Source organism: Bombus bifarius, unplaced genomic scaffold (assembly GCF_011952205.1).
Source record: "Bombus bifarius isolate JDL3187 unplaced genomic scaffold, Bbif_JDL3187 scf7180000008232, whole genome shotgun sequence".
Taxonomy (NCBI): domain Eukaryota; kingdom Metazoa; phylum Arthropoda; class Insecta; order Hymenoptera; family Apidae; genus Bombus; species Bombus bifarius.
The window spans coordinates 531,835-556,319 of record NW_022884527.1 but is presented as its reverse complement, the minus strand read 5'-3'; the positions used below and the strand labels follow the sequence as shown (position 1 = coordinate 556,319).

Sequence of the window (24,485 nt, the reverse complement as noted above, 5' to 3'; positions counted from 1 at the left end):
GAACTGATAAAACAAAAATAGGTAGAATAGTTGACAAGTGTAATATGCAATACGATACGATTGTCCAACTGATGTGTAGATCGAATTAAGATTGTAGAAGTTACATTAAATGATTTAAAATTATAAGAATTATAATTATACATATATGTGATTATTAATGAGAATGTATACGTATACACAATACGATATGAACGCATCGAACAATTTGATTTTCAAAACTATTTCTTTCGGCTATACATACATTGAACACATATGTACTTGTTACAGATTCATTATGTTTCGATATCAAAATGAATGTTCATAATCTCAACCTTCTGTGTATATATGTCGTGTGCGTGCGCGTGTGCATGTGTATCTGTGTATTTATATATATATGCCTCAGTATATACTGTTCAGTAGATCTCCCCAGTTCTTTTTATGTTGTTCATTTCTATAAAAAGCCCAATAATAATTTTATTTTTTAACAAAAATAAATGTAAGAGGAATTAAAGTGAACTCGTAAAACGCGTTAAGATACATATTAAAGAAGCACTAGTTCAAAGCAAAAAACGTCACAGTACTTTTTTCTCCTCTCGAATAAGTAATTGCATTTCACACACGAGCGTCTTCCATGACCTTAAATAACAATGATTCGACAAAATGATATTTAGACTGCTGAATATAAATTGTGATCTAATAAACATGACACAAAGAATGGCGGTTGCTATTTGAAAATTTTACATAATGGGTCTTATATTACATTGGCCTTTCATTTATCACTTCTGTCAAATATTTATAAAAATAAATACTTTGAAAAAGTGGCTTTGTTTTACTACCATAATTAATTATCGGAACAATAATAAATAATCGTTTAATTCAAATAAATAAATAATTTGCTTTCTTTAGCATCGTTTCGCATTATTATTTAATATACGATTTACGAAATGTAAAAGCGGCCCCCCCCTCTTTCGTTAAGAATTCGTTATGCCGCTTATTATAAAAAAATATGAATGTTGTGTTCGATTTCGAGCGTAGTATTTTCTGGATTCTTAGCGAGAAAGTCGTTTCGTACGTATGTACGAATTTCCAAATATTCGTTTATATCGTTAATATTATTAATTTATACACACATTATGAATTTTCGCATATTTTACGAACATCGATTTGCGCCTTACGTTTGAATCTGAGTAACTGTTTCTTTCCAAAGCTTATTTTATAAAAAATCCCATCATCTCCTGCTGGATTATATATGAATAGGAACTGTGAGATACTCATATTTAGTTTTTCAACTGAAACAATCATCTCGTTTAGACAAATCAAACTTTTCTTTCCAAGGAAAAATTAAGCTATTTTTTGTATGATACGATTTAAACAGCTTTTTCAAAAATATACAAATACTCCTAATAAAATGGAATATTTTTTGAACAATATGTACGACTGCAATATCGATGCATGCGAAAATTGTACGTAATAAACCGTTTAATCACGTTTTCCATTTTAACATATTAATCATTTATGGAACTATATTATCCTCTCCTTTTCTGGAACGTTTACGGAAAGGAAATGCTTATTATTCTCTCTATTATTGGTACTCGTGTGACTTCTCGGACATGTTTATATACAATTGAAACATTAACTTACTAATTATAGGACTCACCATAAACATAGGCAAGAAGCAAACGTTCTAGAAGAATCTGTTGTATTCGATTGTGCTACTCTTTTAACGTCAAGGTATCTAAATTGTGTATATTTATTGTCACTGTACAGACTTATTTAAGTACGGACCACCTTCATTGAGCGCTATACGTCAATTTCATCTCGTGATAACGATAGAGAATAGACATCTTAGCAAATATCAGTGTATCAAAATTTATCGGTATAGCTCTCAGGTTCCTTTACGTTAAAAAAATATCACGAATAAAAAATTGCTAACTCGTGACACGTATAAACGTATTAGAGCCTTTTCATCCCAAACGCTCCGAATATTATACTATATTTCTTGAGGCTAGTCAATGATTCTTTGATCGCGTTGAGATTCTCAATTTATAAAGATGGGTTAGAGTACCAAAACGTGCGACATACGTTTCAAATAACATTTCATCTGCTTTTTAAAATGGAAATCGTCCAAAAAGTTTTCATGATTTTTGATATGTATCCTTACAAATCTGATTCACCGTATAGAGCAGTAGAGAATGAACGATAATCCAATGCTCCAGGGATTGCATTCGGTCCCTTGTATGGAGGCATTCGCTGAATACAGTATTCAGCCTGATCAGGTGGCAATTCTCTCCTCAGTTCGTCGGCCAAAATGTATGGCTAAACGATACAAATAATAATTAATTAATATTTCGAAATAAAATTGTGATCATTTAGATAAAAGTATGCAAACCTTGTCTCCAGCAAGTATACGGAAACTATCGATTACTTGCTCGGCTGTGTCTGTATCTGTAGATTCTCGAGTCATAAAGTCTAGGAACGCATCGAAATGTACGTAACCAGAATTATTTGGATCAACAATAGCCAGAATACGCTGGAAATCGATGTCACCTTGCCTATCCTTTCCAATGGAATAACCCAGAGAAACAAGACAGGATTTGAATTCATCAGGAGCCAATCTACCTGTACGGTTCTTGTCAAAATGATTGAAACTACTACGAAATTCATTAAGTTGTTCTTGCGTAATACCCTACAATACATATTAAATTTATTTTAGTCGTTGGAAAAAAGATGAAGAGATAATTTAAAAAAAAAAAGAATGTTACCTTCGAATCTCTAGTAAGAATTTGGTTCTCGACTTCATTAATGTTACGATTTATCGAAGTAAGTAATTGTTCCCATCCAACTCGTAAAGTTTCCATCGTATATTGAGTGTATCGGTTCTCAAATATCATGCCTTCTTGGACAGCTTGGTGAATCTTCTCCAGTTCTTCAAGATGAGCTTTGTATTGATAAACCGCTTGTTCATATTCCTTCAGACGATGTAATTGATCTTCCAAAGTACCCTGAAGACCGAGACCAATAGCTGTAACTGCGTCTAGTTGACGTTCTATCCACGGACCAACGGCATTAGCTTTCTCAGCAAACTGTCGTCGAAGTAATTCATTATTCTGTTGTTTGCGAAGTTCCGCTTGCAGTGTACCGTCACGCTGAGGTACAAGTTGTCTGACATCGCTCCATTTCTTCGTAAGGTCCAAAGCAGTGAGAGTAGTGTACGGATTTTCAAGACCTCCCGGAATTTGGAACTGTTTGACTGTTGATTCAACTTCACGCACTAATCCCACAATAGCATTGTATTCTTTATCAGCTTCTCCAAGAGTTGCTTTAAACGCAGCATGAGCATCCATTAAACCTTGGATTTCCTCCATCGTATGAACGATAAACATATCTACTAGATCTTCCCTGGTTCCATCCAACCAATTATTGAACGGCTAAAAATTATGTCATAATCATTAAATTCCGGAAAAGATTTTTTACCACATACGTAATAATATAAACTTACAGCAGCTCGTTTAGCGAATTCCAAATGTAGGACGTCGATCTTTTCAAGAATACGTTCGGCCTCATCTAACGCCTGACGTCTACGTTGGGTAAGAGTACCCAAGCGATCCCATTGGTCGCAAATTCGTTGACATCTAGCATTAACGGACGCACTATCGTGATACTCCAAGGTACTATAAAAGAAAGTACCAATGTTATTATGAACATATCTTCAAAATAATTTGGTGCAAGTATTTTGCAAAATTACTTGAGCTCCTGAGCAATGGCAGCTATCTGTTCCACGCGATCCTGATGCGCCGCAAGATCAGATTCGAAAGCTTCATGCTTTTTCTTCAAAGCTTTGAGTTCATTGAGTTTGCACTGTCGGAAATGTTGTGATGTGAGCATCTCTTCCTTTCCTGCAGTCCATTCTTCATGAGCATCAGCTTTATGTTTAAATTTCTGAGCCAAATGTTCCAAACGCTCGAGACGCATCATTTCCGACAAGAGCCATTCTTCGAATGACTTCTCTGCCAACTCTAAACCTATAATCGAATCAAATGATCTTGGTACTTTCGTCAAAAGTACTTATTACTTCGTCATCAGAGTTGACACAAGTGTTAGAATATTTTACCTTTCCAAGCCTTATTTATATCGGATACCATTTTTCCTTCAGTTGGCATATAAGCAGGTCGATTGCTGAGTCGCAGTTTCGTTTGTAAAGTGTTAAAATTCGTTTCGAGTTTGGCTTTTTGCTCAACTCGCGGTGGTTTATGCTTACGACGGTACGTTCTATATTCTTCTAATTTTTTCTGACAACCGGCAAGGGAATTATCGGTCTGACGACTAGCCAACCAAGGCATGGTTCGTCTTATCCATTCCAGTAAATCAGATGCCAGTCGTTCGTATTCTTCCATGAGTCTCTCATTTTCTTGATTCACTTTTAGAACTTTACATATTCTGTTTGCGGCAGTCTCTGCCTACAATGAAAAGTAGAAATTCGCCTTAGGAAACGGAGATCTTCAATGTATCGTTGTAGCCGCTATATGTACGTCGATATGTTTGGGTAAAAGCATATCATCGGAAATTTGTTTCCAATTTAGTTGTGGTTAAACATTCAACGAGTAAATTGTACACAGATAATACGATTTTTATGTGTTATAGGTTAATTTCAAATGCAAACACACACCTTTTGTGCACCGCTAAAGCAGTGGTAGTATGAGGAAACGTAGGTCATCACAGCTCTCTCATCAGGCATTGCTGTATTTCGCATATCTAGAAAAACACATTCGGAAAAACTCAAACCATGCAATGTTAGCTTAAGAATGTCCACTGAAAAATTTTGTTCGTCTTCTATCAAGGAGTGTAATTTTAATTGATATTTGTAATTCTCATTGATGTATTAGAAATATATTAATTGTCTCTAGCTAATATCATGAATTGGCTGTACAGTGTACATTGTAGGGGTAACGGAAACAAACCTATAGATAAATCAAGAAAATCTTTCCAACAGTCAACATTTTGTCTGTAAGTACGTAGCATTTGAACATAAAACAAGTATAAGTTATACAATGAAATTAGCATGATGAAACACTGTTAAGTGTAAGTATACGATGATAGTGTATTAGTGAAAGATAGCACAGGTCGTTTTGTAACCAAAGTAAGGGAACAACACGCATTTCTTTACGCTGACCTGCTGAGCACCTTGGAACGCATGGTAGTAGCAGGACACGTACGTCATGATTGCACGCTCATCTGGCTTGGGGGTGTTGATCAAATCTATATGATATCAAGGGAATATAATATTAAGAATCTATTCGTTTAAGTGACAGAAAAAGCTCATCTGATCGTAGTTCCATCCTGAACCCCAACAAAATGCCTAAACTATTTGGTTAAAAAATATCTCTATCACGTTAATCGACAGTATGCAAAGTGTAACGCATTTAACATTTGCTTTGAATGTGACGAAACGTTTAAAAAAAGATATATATATATACTTACCATCGGGATCTAACATACGAGGAATGTCGAGATACTTTTCAGCAACATCAAAGGCAGTGTTCAAATTTTCTAAAGGATTATCCTTGCTAAGTTTATTGTAATCAATCAAATCAGGGCGATGACGATGAATGAGCGCGCAAAACGCCAACCCATCCTTGAAGGATAGATGGAAGTTTTGAACATTGACATTTTTATACGGTGCAGTTTTACGTTGACACCACAGCAAAAGACCCTCTTTAGCAGTCATTTCTTCCACAGAAATGTCTTGAATAGCAAATCTCAAAATGATGGTCCAGATCATGCCCAATGTCATCTTCAAGTTGCCATCCACGATTTCTGGTAAAAATTAAACAATGACCTTGCATTTTATTCAACTTTACTCAACTCCTAGAAGGAACTGTTCAAAGAATCATGATATTTACCCTCTGCTCCGATAGAAACTAATTTTACACCTTTACTGGCAATGTAATCAAGAGCTTTATTCACATTCGCGATCTTGTGGAACCTCATTTTGCCTCTGTCTGGTCTTGGCAGAGTTTCGCCAGAAATTACTTCAAGTAGTAACATTAATTTCAGTCCATTTCTAAAGTCTTCTTCGATCGATTCGATAGCGGTTCCAGCTTTGCGAAGGTGCGAATTGCACCATGCTGTGAATGTCTGCAAATATAAACATAACATTGATGTTCACTCATTTTCTATTTATCTATTTCTAATTTCTCAATAATATCTCGATATCTTTTTTCTCAATATCTCAATCTCTACAGGATCGATTAAACAGTAATGTTTCACGGTTACAAAGAATTTAAAATGGAGAATTGAGCTTGAATGCTGCTTAGCATATATTTTAGTAACGACCCCAATCCCTCCTGCTATATATATCTCCTGTCCCGGTTCTTAAACTGTGCTTCCCATTGCCCAGGCTAAAGATTTTCAAACCTTTGATATCTTGAAGCATAAAATTCGATATACTCAAACACACGATAACGATCTCAATTACTTTATACCATATCCCATGGTTAAATGAAGCAATTGACTTGAAACATACTTTATTTGAAAAACAGTTATTTATTTGTTAAATATTGCAATATTCGATTTATACAAAAATAAATATCACACAGATATCTTCTTCTCCTATCTTCTAATATATAGCATGTAGCATTAATGAACATATCTTACAAAAAGAAAGCTTTTAATTTAGTTTGAAATACAATTAAAGAATAGTGTAGCATGGTAACATAAATAAATGTTGAAAACAGACACGTTTCTTATTATTTCATTAATTACAAATTATATCTCTCCGAGAATACAATATAATAAGTTCGATAAAAACAAGTATTATATACAATCATTGATTTGACGATATTATTGATAATATCGTTACAGTCAACCCTAGGTTGTTGAAAAATGCATAAAGATGTGAAAAAGAAACGATATCGATACTTGTAAATTTTTTTAAAGGGGAATGGGCAGAGAGAGAAAAATATTGCCTGAAATTTAATACGGCTAGCGTGAAGCGCGACCGGCCAAAATTGGACATGAGCCACCTTAACTTCTACGAGCGCTCTAAGATCTATTTGTAAAACATTGACTCCTCCCGCGCTGAGCGCTGAAGCATTTCGAACACGTTCTGATTCGTTTTATTTTCAATCAGAATATTAAATTAATATTTCCACATTCTTTAATTTATCATTCGTAGGTATAAGCTATTTGGATTTTAGTTCAATCACCGATATATTTACTGGAACCGAAGAGGAAGAGAGCGGAGGGGGGAGGGGGGCAGGGGCGCTCTATTTCAACGGCTAAGCAAAAAAGTTAGAAATAAAGGAAAAATTGAAAACTGATGAATGGCACAGAAATTACAACACGATTAAATTCATTGCTGATAAATCATTTGATCTATATCTATACGAGAACCATGGTCGTGTTTCTCTTGAAGAACCGAATTCTGTTTCAAAAATAAGTTTCGTGAGAATTCGCGAGGATTTTATAATCTCGTAACTTTTTCATCGTAGCTATTGCTGTATTTCTATAAATATCCAACGTTTCTTTGCTTTTTCCTGTAATTGCACAATACAAAAGGTTACAAATATTACCGGACAAACAAATTCCGTTACATAAACGGTAACTTTACAAAAGTAAACCGAATATCGAGTTATGTAAACAAACTATACAACCATAGTTGCACAGAATAACAATGGAGTTACGAGGTTTTCTTTACTTACGTTCGTGACTCATGCCCATCCTTTTATAAACGGAAAGAATGTCTCGCGTGTCAATGAGTTAATGACACGATATAAACAGATGATTTTTATTTGCAAGATATACTCTCGGTCGATCGAACGATCGATCGCCAAAATCATTTCACGCTACGCACGATCAAATAAATCTTTTGCTGGCTATATCGTTGTAACGGGCTGTCGGGACAAATGTAAGTAGAAAAGTATATAAATCCGACTGTCTACACAAAATTTTTACAGCTACCTGCAGTTGCACCAAAAATAAACGCAGTTAAACACGAAACGCCCTGAATACGATGCACATAATTCACGTAACCCAAATTCTAAATATCGCGCGTGAACACGCTTGCAACTTATATCTATTCTTAAATTCTGGCATTGAATTTCTTTTCGTTTGTGTCAAACTTCCATAAGATAGCTGAAACTTCTACTCTGTTCTTACCATTAACAGTTACACGACGCGCTATACGTACATATACATATACATATCCTTCATAGTCGGTGAAAAATTATTGGCCAAAGCGGCCAATTAACGAATCCTTTCTACGCAACTCCGCTGTACCTTGAAACACACGACAGGAGAACGAAATTGCCAAGTTACTTTTATGATACACGTGAAAATCGCGTAGCAATGAAACTGTTGTAAAAGATATTTACGAGAACCGGTGTACGAACACATTATCGGTTCGCAGCATTCTATTATTCCGGCGTTGAAATAAAGCACAGGTGGCGATGCGGCCGGTTAGATCAAATAACATTAGTTACATGAAACAAATGAAATTTTTACATGTTTCACAAGAGTGGTTCAGCGGTTTCAGCAACATCGTCGTCCTATTTGCGATAGATCCTAGAGAATGTGTCGCGTAACCGATCGACTGAACATCGCGTTATGTAGCGCCGCGGGCTAATCGGCCGCGGAAACTCAATGACTTTGGTTCGCGCGATGTAAACGATTGAGGTAAAGGAATTCAAGGAAAAAGATGTTACTCTGCGCCATCAATTGCGTTTCTCTACGCACAGTATGCCGAAAATAATCCTGGAAGATCATACGTAACGGAAAATATCATGGTCGACGTTCTATTTGCGGACAGTATCACCGCAGCGGGTGGAAATACTGAAAATTCATTCAAGAAACCATTCCAACCGGTTACACTGAACGCAGATATTTCGCGTAATTATCGTTCGACCTTTGCAAACGGCGAATAGTTGGCTGAAAATAGTAAAACGTGGGTGTCGATTGCATTTTAACGAAGCGTAATCGCGGAATTCGCAATAAACAGCCGGCAAAGGTGTTCAGGCGCGCGGAACTTATCATCGCATAACAATCGACTTACTGGTGCATAGCATGCGTGGGTCACCCGATTCCAATCTAAGATTTGGCGTACAGCCGAAACTTCTCAAAGGTTAACGATCTTCTGCTCGCATCGAGTAAGAAATCGATCGATAGCTCTCGCTCGTTCGCAACTTTAACTCTGCGCCTCCCCTATCTTTGGAACTTCCAATATTCGTACAGTTTCTGGTTGGTAAAACAATTCATTGTTATCGCCGGGACGCGTTACAAATTGTTTTTAAAACGATTTTTCTTCTTTCGTCCTATCGAAAGATTATACGTAACACGCTGTCACTTTACGAACCCTACTCACACGAACGCTACACGATCAGATCTTGGAGCAATGTGCGACAACAGAGAACAGCATACTTTACACAATCGCAGGTAAGATCGTGTCGTGAACGATCGGCATAAACGCCGGTTAAATTTGAAAACGGCGATCGATCAGAGAATATGATCGATGTCTTCGACCGCGTGCATTATCTATATATATATATATATAGCAATGTCAGCTCCATGCGAACGTAAACGACGAAGAAAGTAAGTATATACTTATATACATGAGTGCTGTTATATCCCTGACGAACCGTAACGAGTATCACCGTATCGCACCACGTAAAATAACCAGTTGACAGTAACACTAGATAAGCAGTTCCGTAACCTTCGACGATTCTCCGCAACAACACGTTTCTACGTTAGTGTACTTCACCACCACAACAATCGCAAATTTCTCTATTACACGTATCTATGCACAGAATGAGATTACGAATAAAAATTAAGACGTCAACGAGAACCTGTAATTAACAGCCGATTAAGTTGGTATCTTTCGTGTACAGATCGTATCCAGCGAAGACGAAGCCTGTGGATCAAAGCTAATTCGAATGACGCGACAAAATTATAGAAAAATTTCGGCAATTTGAAGAAAGAAGTCGTTTCGTTCAAGATGTTCGTAAGTAGATAAAGTCAAACGGAAATCGTGAAACAAGCGCAAGAACAGCGAGTTTTCGCAAAGCATCAAGCAACGTGACCCATTTGAAAGCGAAAGAAAAAAATGCCTATCACCGTCCCCCGGAATGTTTCGTGCGCAGTTCGAAAGCCGTCCAAGTGGCCGAGATTTTATGAGAAATTATACAGTTAACTAGCCGACAGCTTAGTTTCCCGAATATGTTACTATCTATATATTTAATCATTGTATGAAAGATACATGTATGAAAATATTAAACGATATAAATATGCTATTGGTAATTAATGAGAATATGAAGAACGAGAGAGATGAAACTCTTATTTTTCTTTTAAAGGAAACAAATATACTTTCGTGGTTGAAATATTATCACACGAAGATTTTTTCCAATTAGTCTACGTACTATGTATCTTAAAGTGTGATTGTTAACGTGTCAAAAATATCCCTCAAAAAATGCTTAATAACCAAGATAAAAGTATCTACAAATCTTTGGATTTTATTTCTAGAATGTTAAGTAAGCAAATTAAAATATCTTTTGAAAATTGTGAATTCGAAAAATGATAACAATAAGAACATTGAAAATTATTTCGAGCATATGATAAATTGTCGATAAAAATATCAGATTTGTGTTATTTAACATCGATAAATTAACTAACACATCAGGAATGTGATATCAAGATAAGATTAATATCAAGATAAAGCTCTCATTGGCAAAAGACTGAAAATAGGGAACGAAAATTAGAAACGGTAATTTCATAAGATTCAAATTCTGTAAGAACTCTACTCGGCTCTGGTTCATCGAGCCAATTGTCAGACAAACATAGTTCCGTAATAATTTACATATCTAAGTATTTCTAACAACGATACTTCGAGACTGATACAAATGAAGAAACGATCCAGTAACGAAGTAATCACAAAATTGTCGCATGTGCCAATGAAACCGACGATACCGCAATCTTATTTCAACGATCAAAAATCGAGGAACATCAACGAAACTACGATAGCTTAAAATGACTCAGTGCTCGATTATTTTTGTCATAAAGTCTGAAAATACAATCCAAAGGGCTGCCACATCTAACGTCCCATGTAATCGAGTCGGTCTTGAGAGCCTTGAGCCTCTGCCAAAAATGAAGAAAACATTTTCAACGCGTACTTGAAGCTGTTCCATTTTATCAATTGACACCGTATTAATCTGCTACCCTTGTATCTTCTCCGGGTATTTCTTCTAGCATAATTATCTCTCCGTATATTACGAATCAAAATTTGCGTCAAAGAAACGTTCATTGTTAATCGAAGACACTTTGCGTTTTAATCTCTATACACAGCATTTTAAAATATAATACCTACAATTCACAGAGAAGTAGAAGATATTTCGGACGTATAATGGAAAGCATAAACATCTACAAGAAATAGAAGATCAGCGACAACAGCGATAGTCTTTCTCTCAGAAATGAAACTAAAATTAGATATTAAATGTTTTGCGATAAATACAAAATTAACTCTGAAAAAGTAAAGTTCGTTCGATTTGCGAAAATCGCGTACTATTGATAATTTGTATAAAATAAAATCAATTAAAATAAGACACTTTCATTATCATTAAGATCATATGCGATGTATTCGCTTATTATATGCCGTCGTATGTATCCTAATACAACATTTGAAAATCGTATCGTGCTCCGTGAGGTTATGTACAGTAGTTCAAAAATCTAGTAGGCAAATATTCTGTAAGTGATAAACGTTCAGAATGAACACCTTCACTGTGAAGATAATAATAACATTTTACAAATTTGCAAAACAAAAAAGTAGGCTAAACAAATGTACTCAACACAAATAGGAACATTAAAATACCAGTTCAATCGCTCAATATGCAATATGATATATCGTTGTCCAGTACTATATAACTAAATCGAAGTTTTTTTATCGAAGCAAAAAGAAATATATAAAATTCTATTAAATAAAAACGAGACGAATTCAACTCACCTTTTTCTGCTGTTTTTCCCAAGCTGGGTCCAAAAGACCTTCCCTCTCCCATTCTTCTTCGGGCTCCATGTATCCATCCCCGTAAGCTTCCATGTCGTTCATCCTTCCGCGGATATATCACGTTCCTTTAAATGTAAATGATTTCTATGTCACACAGCTACAAACGTTTTCGTATGTACAAATCAACGAGCAAACACTTGAATATGCTGATCTCGATCATAACCGAGACTGACAATTTGTTCGGACATTTCTTACACTTGTTTCACGCTAATACTGATCATAAAGACTAAATGCATTGTTGATAAAAAAATGTAAGTTGCCGATACAAAAAAAAAACGAAAAGGAAATTACACGCGCGCACAGGCGATAGAAAGAGAGAAAGAAAGAAAATGGAAATATAAGTTAAAAAGAAAATAAATGAAGATTTGAGAAAAAATAAAGAAAAATGAACAAATAATTGAAAATGAAAAAAAGGTGTACGTTTTGTAACGTGAAAACGTACCCGCTAAGTCCAGAAAATGTTCGGTTCGTGTCGTTCTTTCTCTCGCGCTGACCCCTCTGCCACGAGTCTGACACACGATTTGCTCGCCGGCGCACGAGCCTCCCCTCCCACGCTATCGCTCTCTTTCTCTCTCTCTCTCTCTCTCTCTCGCGCGCGCGCGAGCGCTCTCTCTCTCTCTCTCTCTCTCTCTCTCTTTCACCCTTGCTCATTACTTTAGTTGCTAGCTTTCCTTGATTCTACCCGTACCATTTACTTACTCAACACCCTGTCGCTCTTCCTACGCAACAGCTTTCGTAGCTAACCCCCGCGAATTGTAATAATGCAATCAAGTATTCCAGTGATATATATTATCAGTGGATCGAAAACTTAATTAGACTGCTTAACAAAATATGCTAGAATACATTATCCCTCTTTTTATGTATATGTCTAATATGTATCATTATCTGTAATACGTATTCACAAAATCAAACATAACATATGTAAACCTAATTATAAAACTAAATTCAGTTAAATATCGATGTAAGTTCATAACTTAAGTTTATAGATATTTCATAATATGTAAACTCTGTCCAAAAAACAAATTAAAAAGAACTGAATGAATCCTAGTTAAGTATGTTTACTATTAACAAAATTCATATTCTTGTTCAAATAACGCATACAACAAATTCAAATAAAGACAAAATCAAATGTTGCTTAGAAGATAAAATATCGCATTTAAATAAGAATTCATTATAAATAAACAAAGCATTTCCGTAAGGTTTTTACAGCACAACGAAATCTTGTTACATTTATCGGTTTGTTTCAAACTCGGTTTCATAGAAAACTACATACCCCAATACATCTGCCGAAACTAACCTCCGTTCTTCTTTTAAGCGCGAATCTCGCCCAGCAAACGGCTTAGAGAATATGAAGATATCGAAAATAGTATCAAAGACGACTATGACACCTGATTCACCCACACACGATAAAAATAGTACGGTAATTCGTGTGAAATTTCCAAAACAACAAGAGTAACACCATTCCTCCGAGACTTCACGGACATGCAGGCATAAGCATTTTATACCTAGAACGGCAACAATTGCATCAGTCAAATTTACAATATTCAATTTCTTACTTACTTCAAATATATTATACTTTCCAATTTAAAACGTACATAAGTATTGTTCTTTTCAATAATAAAATATAATAAATTTTTGTTCAGATAATTTACATTTTTGTAATATATTATACGAAATTAATGAATATTACCATTTTATTAGAAATTTATAACTTCTTTTACACAGAGCTATATGTATTGTACATTTATTTTGTAATAGTGTACAAATTTAAAGATAATTTCAATTCATTTATAAATAAAAATTGCCACTTATGACTAATGCTTATATTTGCCGGTGGTGTCGCCACATGAGACTTTCTCTAAAATTTTATCTAAGCATTCCAATTTCACTCATGCATTTGTGTTCATATATGTACAGGCGACTAGTCACGAATAGACCTGAATAGACCTGAAGCTTTAAGCAATGGAATGCCGATGTTTATTATCATTTTTTAACAATATTCTGTGATATTTTTTTCAACAAATTATAATTGAACATTTCTTCTTATCTATATATTCGAAACAGTATATTTTCGTTCACAAAAATATTTATTTTAAGTGAATTTGTGTACAATATAACAAATTTTGTAAAATATGTGAAATAATATTGTTAATTTGTCTGTGAATGATATATTTTTAACGTATGAAATTATTTATAAAACATTATCGTGTCAAATAATAAAAATAACCTAATCGGTAAAATGGCATCATCATTATCAGGTATGTAGAATTTTTTGTAATTTTCCTAATTTTTCAATTTTTGTGTAAAAATTATCATTTGTTACTATCTTTTTCTTTTATAGCATATTGGGTAAAATTTTTTAAAGGAGCTGGATTTCCTCAAGATGTAGCTACAAAACATGCTGTTGTGTTTTCCAATAATCGTATTAAACCAGACATGTTACCTGATTTGGACAAACCTAGTCTCAAAGAAATGGGAATTACTTTAATGGGAGATATGATTGCTATTTTAAGATATGCAAAAAAAGTAGTAGAAGAGACAACATGTGAAAGATTCTTAGTTGATACAGAAGATAATGTTGGAAAGCCCAAACCAATGATTAAAAAAGTAACAACAAAAGCAGCTAGTTCTACTTCTAAAGCTATTGCTACTAAACTTAAATCTGATGCAATAATCACAAAAAAGATCGTTAAGATTCCAACAACTTCAGTCAAGAAAACTGTTGTTGTTAAAAAATCAGCATCAACATCAGGTGAAATAATTACAGATCTTGCTAATCAAAAGAAGCAGACCATCCTTAAAAGAAAATTAAAAGAAGACAATGAATTTGATAGTAATAATGAAGACGAGTGGCAGGAACCATCTAAAAAACTAAAATCACTTGATAATAAAGATAATAAAGTAGGATATACTGTAATACTTCCAAAAGGATCAACATCTAGAAGTCAACAAATTCTTAAAAACTCCGTAGAACAAAAACGAACTGTATTTGACAGGCTGGGTGACAGTTCTGTAACTAGTACAACAAATCCAACTGAAACGTCACAGACATTTAATATTACTGGATTAGGGAAAGATATCCTTAAAAGATCTGTGAGTGTTTTTAATCGATTAGGAGATAAAGATGCCAAAAAGGATAATATCTTAACACAAGCAGGTATATTGAAAAATGGAACAAATAGTGTAGGAATATTAAAAAGCAGAAGTTCCAATACAAGAACTTCGATTCTTACAACAAATAAAATTGTACCAAAAAATGTAGGCACAATGCGAGCTGATCAAGAAGCAAATAGAAAAGTTATGTCAAATAGTGTTACACAATTAGTGAAAACAACGAAAAGAATTTCTTTTAACAACACATCTTTAAGAGACAACAGATTGATAAAATCCAATGTTACATCTGGAAAGCTAGGTATGTAGCCCAACATCAATAACGCTGTTTACACATCTTTATAATTCTTTATAATTATATAATAATATGAATCTTTATAATTTTCACTGTACCAATTTTTTTAACTTTTATGCAATATTTTTGTTAGCTTCAGAAAGGTTAACTTCGATACCAGCAAAAGCACGTTTGGGAATGGTTAAAACAAGCAGTACTAAACAAGTAACTTTCGACAGAATTGCAACGGTAGCGCACGTGAAGAAACCGGATGTTTTCAGTCGCCTTGGAATTTGAGACTAATCATTTATATTGTTTATTTCTTATTAAACTAGTATATTTGTGACCATGAATCCTTTGTACAAAGTTATATAGTTCCCTATTGCGTAAATATTAAAACGCAGGAAAATGATTATGTTAACTAAAGAAAAAATCAAATACACTCTTCAAAAAGTTTAATCGTTTATATTGATTGCAGTATCGTACAGTATAACAAATATCATAATACATTATAATTGAAATAGGCATGACATAATTGTATTTTCATATTTTATAACAAAATGATTGACACATTAATTTAAGGATATTATTGTATAAATGTAAGTAAAAAAGGATGGATAATTGAATTATTCACACGTATAAAAAGTAGATTATTTATTATAAATAAGCAATAAAATTTTTATACAAAACAACTTATCTTAATTAAAAATTACAAAATACTCAAATCGACAGAGAAATATACAATTTTCATTTACATAAATCTTAAATTTATGCCTGTATGTTATGAATAAATAAATAATTTATAATAAAAATATATAAAAATAGTATATGCATTAAAACAAGTATATCGTAATAATGACAAAATCGATACACTTCTTTTCCTCCAGAAACAAAAAATGATTTTTTACATTTGCTCTAATCATTTTCATCATACTTTATGTTATTTTCCATTATTAAAGCTTATGTAAGACTGCAAGTAATAAAATTTCTAGCACTTGCAAAACCGCATCTAATTCATACTACTACATAATTTATGAAATACAATATATAAGAAATATTAAATTTATTATTAAATTCTTTAATTTCAACTTCAATTACCATACAACTCGATCAGTGGATGGAATGTTCCATAATGGCTGAAAATCCTCGGGATACAGCTGAAAATTAAATTACAGAGTATACAAAACTGATATTTGGACAATTTTTGCGATAACTTTTACATAGTGCAATATATATGTTGTTTCACGTGTATAAAAACAAGCATCGATTTAATCGTACTCAACCTGTTTATTATAAAATCATATATTTCATAGAAAAGAAGGGGGACGATCGTGATTCCACACACTTTCCCAACAAGCACTATTTGTAATTGCTCCAAAATACTATGTTACACCAAACATTAAACAGAATGTGTCAGACATGCCAAACTTCAACTAGACCAAACAAACAAATCACATTTGTTACAAATCTAACAATTTGTATATAACACATTTTTATAGTACTAAGTTTCAAATACATGGTTAATAAAATTACATTAACGCCCACCTTTTCGTATGATCGTTGTTAGCAAACTTCAATGGCAATATGGTATTATCCTGTAAAAAGCAAATAATTACAGTCTCAGAGGAACAGAAGTGTTACGATTTAACATTATACATAACAAACAGAAGCTTTGTAGTGTTCTAATGGACAGATTAGATCCAATAGACTCAAACATAATAAACACTTCTTACAAAACAATTTTTATATTACTAAATACCACTTTTAAAAAGTAGCAATTGATGCAGCATATGACAAAAATATTTTTTATCACTACATGTTATTAGATATAATTTTAAAGCATTACATAAAAAAATCAGTCACTTATAAAATAAACACCATATATGCTTATATGTATCATTATCTGTATACACATATATGCATACATGGGTGTGAAAATGTAAATAGAAAGAAATATATACATATACACATATGTATGTCTGCATACATATATATGTATACACATCACACATGTATATACAGATATATATGTATACATATTGCACGTTTATATACAAATATATACGTATACATGTATATTATTTATGTACTTATGTACATATTTATATATATATAGTACAGATATTAATAACGCAACTTTCGTTCCATGTGAAAAGCATTTGTATGATGTTTCAGCAGCAAACTGACAAACATGCTGACACATTTCTCCTTGATACACCTGAAAATATTGATATATCCTCTATTGTATATGTAACAATTTTTTACATTAAATTCAGTAATCATAGTAACAAACTAAAATAACATATTACTTTCATTAACTTTTTATAATCCACTGATCGGAAAATATGTTCAAAATCTTTGGTTGACCTCTCCAGAGATTAGTCATTGAGTGGACTTGAAAGATTTACGATCAATTCCCCCTTCAGTTTGATCCCGAGTTCTTACTATTTAAATGACAAATTGCACAAAACTCTAAAGATACTTTGTCTGAATTAACATGAAGACAGATTCCAGTATTATCTAAAGTTTGAGATATTTCATCTGCTTTAAAAAGGTTGGATGCATCATTTAAACTATCCACTGTATTCATCATCTCGTCACATTTTGGAAGATCTTCAAATATATCCATATTGAAAGAAGAAAACTGATCAAAATCGATACCAATGGTATCAGTATCTTTTTTTTCATTTGCATTGGGTAAATCTGCTTGAGCAATTGGTAATAAATTGTTTAGCTCCTTTGTATTATCCATATAATTATCTTCAGATATTAAATTGGTAGTTGATGTTATTAAGTTTGTTTCTTCTTTACTTTGAAGGTTGTTCTTAACATTGACTATTGTACTTTTGGAAACAGTATAATTGTGATCCGAATCTAAAAAAGATGAAGAAATTTTATCAATGCTTGAATTCTTACAAGCAAGTTGCCTTTGGGAATTAATATATGATTCATTGTTTGGATCTTTACTTATACCACGTTCGATCAATGAATCATTATTGACATTTGTAATAAATATATCGGTATTTTGAGTATTCAATATATTCTCCTTCACATTTGTAGAACATGTACATTTGTGTTGAACATCCAATTCATTTGGACACTCAGAAACATGATTCAAACGCAATGAATTCCTCTTCTGTGTACTAATCTTTTGAAGACCATCATTGATAGTCTTCAATAATGCAGTAATACTGGTATTATTGTTTAATACGCTCTTGAAATAAGCAACTTCACCAGTTAACCGTTTAAGGTCAATACCCTGTCTTTTTATAATGTTTACTAAATTTTTGTTTTCTTGCTGATAAAATAATAGCTTATTTTCTATTTTCTCTAGGTACGCTTTTTTCTTGAGCCGATTTTCTCGAGCCATTAAAGCATTTCTGTTAAGACAAGGCCTTTTAGAAGGACCTCGACCTCGCTTTCGTGGTTCTATAACAATCTCGTTTTCGGGTACAGCAGGTTGTTGCGTATTCCTTGGCGATTCTCTCAACCTCATTTTATGCTTTGTTTCATATACATCATTTCCTTCTGTCGAATTTTCCCATTTAATATTACCTCCACGTAGCTTGCCTGACATTGTTACAGATGTCGATTTTGTGGTAATGATTGAAACAGCAAAATTTATTGCAGAAATAGTTTCAATGTACCAAATAATATCGTAATATCAATCTCTCTGTATAATGTCTCACTATCTACGCGTCAGAAAATACGCAATTTTTTCTACCTAATTGAAGTTACCCTAATGTAAATGTACCTAGATAGTAAGTGATCTCGAATCACAAAATAGGAACTTTATTCTAAATTTTAATGACATTCATAGTGGCGCCATCGCAAATGTATCGTGACAAATACAATTTATGATTACATAACAAAAAATTCATTTTAGAATGTGATCTAGTTTATTTATTTATTTTATTGTTTAAGAGCAAAATTTTTCACATAACTGTACCTATTCTAAAAACTATTTCAACAAAGTTATAAACTATTGTGAAACTATTAAAAATGCAGTTAAATGTCTACAGAATTTAATCGTATAATATGTAGTTCATGACTAAATTTTGGCTAGTTCAGTGAAGAAAATAGGAATTAAATAGTACAAAGCGTCGTTTGTAACCAAAAAGACTGGTTTTTAATTGAAGATGTAATTTAAAAAGTTGTAAAACATAATGTTTTTAAGAAATATCAAAATGGCTTCATTTTGTGGCAAAAGAATTATTCTATCACAAAATAGTTTTTTAAAAATTCCAAGACGTAATGGTTATTTGATTCTGTATGTATACTGTAATTATTTTATTCGAAATAAAAATTACATAATTTTATTCTCAACTTAATACTTAATAAGTTTTGTATGTAAATATTCTGTATAATTTTCTTTGCACAACATATTAATGGTTTTAGTGATTAATCATATTTCTATTTAGTGTCCCAGAAATCGGAGAAGATTTACCAGGAAAATATCCTTTACTAAAAGAAGATAAAAGTCCGGAATTTACAAATATTACAATAGAAAAATGTGTTGCTGTTATTGGAAGGCAATCATTAGAATTTGAAGAAACAGTTAAAACCTTAGGGAAACAAATAGAAAGTAATTCTTTTATTTTACTTATGTTATAATCTTTTAATTTAAGTTTATTGAAAACACTTATGTTTTGTAAAATTGATTTACAGATGTTAACAGTATTTCTCCAGAAAATTTATTTAAAAACATATTAAACCCTATAGAGGAGATAGATGCCTCTTTGAATATTACATGGGGCATTGCAAAAACATTATATTTAGGAAATCAAAGTTTAATGCCTACACAATATTATATAAGTATTAGTGAACGTGCTAAACGAGCTTCCGCTTTTAAATACATTAATGTACCAATATATCAAGCATGTAAAAATGTCTTGAATAATAATGAAAGTGAATTAAATGTTGAACAGAAAAGAATTTTAGCAAGATATATATTGGAAGGGAGATTAAATGGATTAGAATTGTCTGAGAAGAAAAAAGAACAATTTGCAGCATTGAAAGTATGGTTGTCTGAAAAAATTAAAAAATATTCACAAAAAGTGCAGGTTTGTAAATAACAAAATGTGAAAATATAAGTTAAAGAAATATTAATACTATTTTATCTTCATAGGCAGCCATAAATAATCTTACTTTTACTATAAGAGATCCTAATATTGTAAGAGATTTTCCTGAAGACCTACTAAAATCTATGGCAGTAAATCCTACACAGTTCCTTGCAGGACCATGGATAGTAATTTTAACTCCTGATATCATGGAACCATTTATGGGTATAAATCTATCTATAAAATTGAAAGTTTATTGATCATAATAAAATTTATCTTTAATGTTGTAAATTAACCAAATATAATGAAATTAAAGATTAATTTTTTCTAATGTATATTGTTTAGAACATTGCCATGATCGTGCTTTAAGATGGAGAGTTTGGGATGCAAATGTTATCAAAGCATCTTTATTACATGATAGATCGATACAAACAAGTACAACATTAGAAGAAATTAGACAGAAAAGAAATCAAGAGGCTCATTTATTGGGATACAAGTCATTTACTGATTTAAGTATGGAAACTAAGATGGCAGGCAGTGTACAAAATATTCACTATGTATTGGATAATTTACTAGCCACAGGTAAAATTTGTATAACTACATTTGCATCGAGTATGCAGTATTATATATGACCAGTATTATTGATTTGCTTTGTCTATAAAAGCTCGACCTGCTCAAGAACATGAAATTAAAGAACTTCAAGCATTTGCAAATGAAAAAGGTTTAGATGGTACACTTCAACATTGGGACATAGCATATTGGGGTAGAAAACAACTACATTCTGTGTACATGTAATTATAAAATAAAATTCAGAAACACTTTGTAATAAAAAAGAATATAAATATATATCATTGCAATATCATTTACAGGTACAAGGAAGAGGATTTAAATAATTATTTTCCTCTACCGAAAGTATTATGCGGCTTATTTGAACTTATTGAAACGTTATTTGATGTAAAGATTATTGAATCCAAGAAGCTAGATCTCTGGCATAAAGATGTTCGATTTTTTGATGTCTTTGATTTAAAACATTCAAGTACTGATCCAGTAGGTAGTTTTTATTTAGATCCATATGCAAGAGGAGATGAGAAAGTCCGAGTGTCACAGAATGCAGGATATACAGTAGAAATACAAAACAGAAGTAAAATATGTGGCATAAAACCATTAGTTGCATTAATATTCAATTTCGCACCACCCATGGGTGAGAAACCTTCTTTACTTTCATTTAAAGACCTTCAAACGTTATTTCGGCAGGTAAATTTTATGCATATAAAAATAAAGTTTAAGGTACTTATTTTTCTTAATATTATTCTTTGTCATTTAGTTTGGACATGCATTACATCATATATTAACAAAGGTGGAATACACACATATTGCAGGACTTTCGTTTGTAGAATGGGATGCAGTATTTATTTCTGACTATCTTCTTGAGAATTGGTAGATTTAAAATCTTCATATTCTTTATAATTTACAACTACATATATTGTTTAATGTTTTATTTGCTTATTAGGTTATATGAACCATCATTTGTGCAAAGAATTTCATGTCATCAAGTTACTGAAGAACCATTACCTCTTAATATAGTTGAAAAAGTAAGGGATTCAAAGACGCATTTATCTGGTTACAATTTATGTAAAGAACTGTATTTGTCAGAACTTGATTTAGAATTATATTCTGGGTAAGATTGGATACTATAAATATATATAAATGTTATTTGAATAATAAATATAGTAATATATTTTATGATTTCTTCTAAAATTTGTAGCAAAGAATATTGGAATAGCATAATGAACCGCTTATGGAAAAAATATTTTGTACTTCCTCCATATAAGAAGGACAGCCATGTTTGTTCTTTTGATGCTATCTTTAGTGGACAATGGGCAGCTGCTTATTACAGGTAAGATTTTGTAAATATTAGAATATACATATGTTCTACTGTAGTATTGAAAAAATAAAAATTTTATAATTTCAGTCATGTTTGGTCAAAAATGATTGCTGCTGATTTGTACAGTGCTTTTCAAGATGTCTCGTATAAGAATAAAGAATCATTGAAGGAACTCGGTCAAAGATATCGCGAATCATTTTTATCTGTTGGTGGTACTTATTCTGCACGTGAGAATTTCAGAAAATTTAGTGGAAGAGATCCCAATCCAAAAGCACTTCTGAAAAACCTTAGATTGGATACAAAATGTAGTATGTCAGAAATTACTAATAATACGATCCAAGGAAACTTGAAATAACTTAAGCAACAAAATGTAATTTGTATAAAGATAGATAATGAAAAAATTTGTTTTCTATCAGAAAAGTTGATTTCATTGTAATATTAATATTGCGATATAATATGTCAGGTTTTTATCACAAACACAAATATTTGTTTTAATTTGTATTATATATATATATATATATATTTTGCTTATAAGTATAATATAATTCTTATAATACAAATACTGGTTTAAAATTAATAGATAATTAAGAAAATAAAATGTAGTAATTTCTAAGAACGGAATTTTTACATATGCATATATACAGAACATTAATTTACATTAAACGAAATACCTAACAGTTTTCATACAGTAATTGAATGCATTAAAAATTATGGAAGTAAAGCAACTATGACGATACAAATAAAAAGTAAAATTATTACTATCCAGTAACCACATGTACGATCTTTGAAATTAATTGTTTGTACGTGCTGCGTTTTGGTAATTAATGATTCATCAGTCCTATCCATATGATTGGATAAATTATCGATTATTTCTACATAAAAATATAAAACTTTTAAAGTAAATTTCATATCTTCAAATTGATAAAGAATAAGTAATATTAAATTTAAGTTACCATTTTGGTGATCCACTTCATTGCTAATGGTTTGACCAATTTGTTTTTGCCTTGCAATGACTTTACATAACTCTTCCAAGCCTTTATTTTGCTCTATAAAAGTATTGGAAAAGTATTATACAAATCTGGTAAAAAATATCAAAATTTATACCTTCTAGAATCCTATCTTGTTGAGTCATAAGATCAACAACACATATTTGTGTATCTATAGGTTTATCATCGTCGTCATCAGCTGCCCAAGAGGTTGTGCCTCCATCTGCAAAAGCTGATGTTCCTGATGTAAGTAAATTTGCACGAGAAGATACAAGATTATTTGTACGTGCGTCACACAATTTTTGTAATTGTACATCCCTGCTCTTCAATATTTCAATTTGACGTATTCTTCTTTCTGCTTCTTCAGCAGTTCTGCATATCTTTGTATTTTAAGGAAAAAATTTCTATGCTGGTAGGTCTTACTTCTTAATCAAATGAACATGTAAAAGGATACATAGCTTTAGATTTTAAAGCATCATCCACTTTGTTCTTAAGTTGTTGGACTTCACGATTATACTGTTTCAGACGAATTCGTATATTTGCAGATATACTTGCATATGCTTGCAAAGTTTTTGAATGTTTATTGCGAGCTGTAAATTGTTCCATAATCTCTCTGTAAAGTTTCTCACAGGCATCATATTCCGTTAACCTATGTAATTTAAACAAACACTTAAGTAACAGTTTTCATCTCAGAAGTAAACAAAGAAACCAAGGTTAATTATTCTTACCAGGGATCGTTGTCTTCGATATAAATGAGTGCCATTTTCGTGAATTTGTATATAAGTCTAATGTATGAAAAATAAAACTACGTTAAAATATTATTTGAATAGTGACATATCCACATAAATTTCTTGTATGTTATTGCAGTGTTATCTGCACATAATAATATATTTTGCAATTGTTGATGGTGAAGCATCAAAAGAAAAGAAATCTTCCTTTACATTAGCAACTGTTTAATATCTGGGTAAACAGGAATGCCTTAGTAAGCAAATTGAGTTTTGAAAAAGTATTACAATTTACCTAGTCGAACAATTTATCGTCAAGAATGTAACATAACCACGGATTGGCGCATGCGTTTATAACGATAATTAAAGAAAATGATGGAGGGGATTTAGCATGAAGGAGAAGGTAAAAAGAGATCGTT

General features: G+C 32.2%; 5 protein-coding genes across 11 annotated transcripts; 2 read left to right on the top strand and 3 right to left on the bottom strand.

Moving 5' to 3' along the window:
* Positions 1 to 129: 129 nt before the first annotated feature.
* LOC117211353 (alpha-actinin, sarcomeric) lies at positions 130 to 13,521 on the bottom strand. Of its 5 annotated transcripts, XM_033455126.1 has the most exons (12): positions 12,468 to 12,608; positions 11,966 to 12,090; positions 5,880 to 6,114; positions 5,458 to 5,793; positions 5,146 to 5,235; positions 4,646 to 4,731; positions 4,091 to 4,436; positions 3,725 to 4,001; positions 3,479 to 3,650; positions 2,742 to 3,407; positions 2,369 to 2,665; positions 130 to 2,295 (listed from the first exon to the last, which is right to left on the bottom strand). In XM_033455126.1, the coding sequence occupies exons 2-12, from the start codon at positions 12,065 to 12,067 to the stop codon at positions 2,137 to 2,139; spliced, it is 2,766 nt and encodes a 921-aa protein (XP_033311017.1). In that variant the 5' UTR covers positions 12,068 to 12,090; positions 12,468 to 12,608; the 3' UTR covers positions 130 to 2,136. The 5 variants fall into 5 exon arrangements, with proteins under 5 accessions (XP_033311017.1, XP_033311013.1, XP_033311016.1 ...); XM_033455122.1 differs by lacking the exon at positions 4,646 to 4,731 and having other exon boundaries at positions 5,150 to 5,235; XM_033455125.1 differs by lacking the exon at positions 5,146 to 5,235.
* Positions 13,522 to 13,935: 414 nt separating this feature from the next.
* On the top strand, positions 13,936 to 15,869 carry LOC117211359 (uncharacterized protein C19orf47 homolog). The gene is made up of 3 exons (XM_033455135.1): positions 13,936 to 14,283; positions 14,367 to 15,437; positions 15,565 to 15,869. The coding sequence occupies exons 1-3, from the start codon at positions 14,265 to 14,267 to the stop codon at positions 15,705 to 15,707; spliced, it is 1,233 nt and encodes a 410-aa protein (XP_033311026.1). The 5' UTR covers positions 13,936 to 14,264; the 3' UTR covers positions 15,708 to 15,869.
* A 587-nt stretch (positions 15,870 to 16,456) lies between these two features.
* LOC117211360 lies at positions 16,457 to 19,157 on the bottom strand. 3 transcript variants are annotated; one of them, XM_033455139.1, is made up of 4 exons: positions 17,730 to 19,157; positions 16,956 to 17,628; positions 16,694 to 16,843; positions 16,457 to 16,567 (listed from the first exon to the last, which is right to left on the bottom strand). In XM_033455139.1, exon 1 carries the CDS (start codon positions 18,985 to 18,987, stop codon positions 17,833 to 17,835), a length of 1,155 nt encoding a protein of 384 aa, XP_033311030.1. In that variant the 5' UTR covers positions 18,988 to 19,157; the 3' UTR covers positions 16,457 to 16,567; positions 16,694 to 16,843; positions 16,956 to 17,628; positions 17,730 to 17,832. The 3 variants fall into 3 exon arrangements, with proteins under 3 accessions (XP_033311030.1, XP_033311031.1, XP_033311029.1); XM_033455140.1 differs by lacking the exons at positions 16,457 to 16,567; positions 16,694 to 16,843 and having other exon boundaries at positions 17,558 to 17,628; positions 17,720 to 18,284; positions 18,378 to 19,157; XM_033455138.1 differs by lacking the exons at positions 16,457 to 16,567; positions 16,694 to 16,843 and having other exon boundaries at positions 17,558 to 17,628; positions 17,720 to 19,157.
* Positions 19,158 to 19,247: 90 nt separating this feature from the next.
* On the top strand, positions 19,248 to 22,743 carry LOC117211354 (probable cytosolic oligopeptidase A). The gene is made up of 11 exons (XM_033455127.1): positions 19,248 to 19,680; positions 19,832 to 19,995; positions 20,079 to 20,473; positions 20,539 to 20,695; positions 20,816 to 21,052; positions 21,135 to 21,261; positions 21,340 to 21,724; positions 21,795 to 21,907; positions 21,981 to 22,148; positions 22,236 to 22,367; positions 22,443 to 22,743. The coding sequence occupies exons 1-11, from the start codon at positions 19,577 to 19,579 to the stop codon at positions 22,708 to 22,710; spliced, it is 2,250 nt and encodes a 749-aa protein (XP_033311018.1). The 5' UTR covers positions 19,248 to 19,576; the 3' UTR covers positions 22,711 to 22,743.
* Positions 22,744 to 22,990: 247 nt separating this feature from the next.
* LOC117211362 (syntaxin-8) lies at positions 22,991 to 24,483 on the bottom strand. The gene is made up of 6 exons (XM_033455142.1): positions 24,362 to 24,483; positions 24,070 to 24,126; positions 23,796 to 23,990; positions 23,460 to 23,713; positions 23,309 to 23,401; positions 22,991 to 23,227 (listed from the first exon to the last, which is right to left on the bottom strand). Exons 2-6 carry the CDS (start codon positions 24,102 to 24,104, stop codon positions 23,064 to 23,066), a joined length of 741 nt encoding a protein of 246 aa, XP_033311033.1. The 5' UTR covers positions 24,105 to 24,126; positions 24,362 to 24,483; the 3' UTR covers positions 22,991 to 23,063.
* Between the last annotated feature and the right edge of the window lie 2 nt (positions 24,484 to 24,485).

Excerpts from the sequence above, each read along its gene's own strand:
- LOC117211353 (XM_033455126.1), bottom strand. The coding sequence starts at position 12,067 with ATGAACGACATGGAAGCTTACGGGGATGGATACATGGAGCCCGAAGAA. Across the intron at positions 3,408-3,478 it reads AATTCGCTAAACGAGCTGCT|CCGTTCAATAATTGGTTGGA; the intron begins GTAAGTTTATAT and ends CATAATTTTTAG. Across the intron at positions 2,296-2,368 it reads GTATACTTGCTGGAGACAAG|CCATACATTTTGGCCGACGA; the intron begins GTTTGCATACTT and ends TGTATCGTTTAG.
- LOC117211359 (XM_033455135.1), top strand. Across the intron at positions 15,438-15,564 it reads TGTTACATCTGGAAAGCTAG|CTTCAGAAAGGTTAACTTCG; the intron begins GTATGTAGCCCA and ends TATTTTTGTTAG.
- LOC117211360 (XM_033455139.1), bottom strand. The coding sequence starts at position 18,987 with ATGTCAGGCAAGCTACGTGGAGGTAATATTAAATGGGAAAATTCGACA.
- LOC117211354 (XM_033455127.1), top strand. The coding sequence starts at position 19,577 with ATGTTTTTAAGAAATATCAAAATGGCTTCATTTTGTGGCAAAAGAATT. Across the intron at positions 21,053-21,134 it reads GGATAATTTACTAGCCACAG|CTCGACCTGCTCAAGAACAT; the intron begins GTAAAATTTGTA and ends TGTCTATAAAAG. Across the intron at positions 22,149-22,235 it reads GATTTAGAATTATATTCTGG|CAAAGAATATTGGAATAGCA; the intron begins GTAAGATTGGAT and ends TAAAATTTGTAG.
- LOC117211362 (XM_033455142.1), bottom strand. The coding sequence starts at position 24,104 with ATGGCACTCATTTATATCGAAGACAACGATCCCTG. Across the intron at positions 23,714-23,795 it reads GCTTTAAAATCTAAAGCTAT|AACTGCTGAAGAAGCAGAAA; the intron begins GTATCCTTTTAC and ends AAAGATATGCAG. Across the intron at positions 23,402-23,459 it reads ACAAGATAGGATTCTAGAAG|AGCAAAATAAAGGCTTGGAA; the intron begins GTATAAATTTTG and ends ATACTTTTATAG.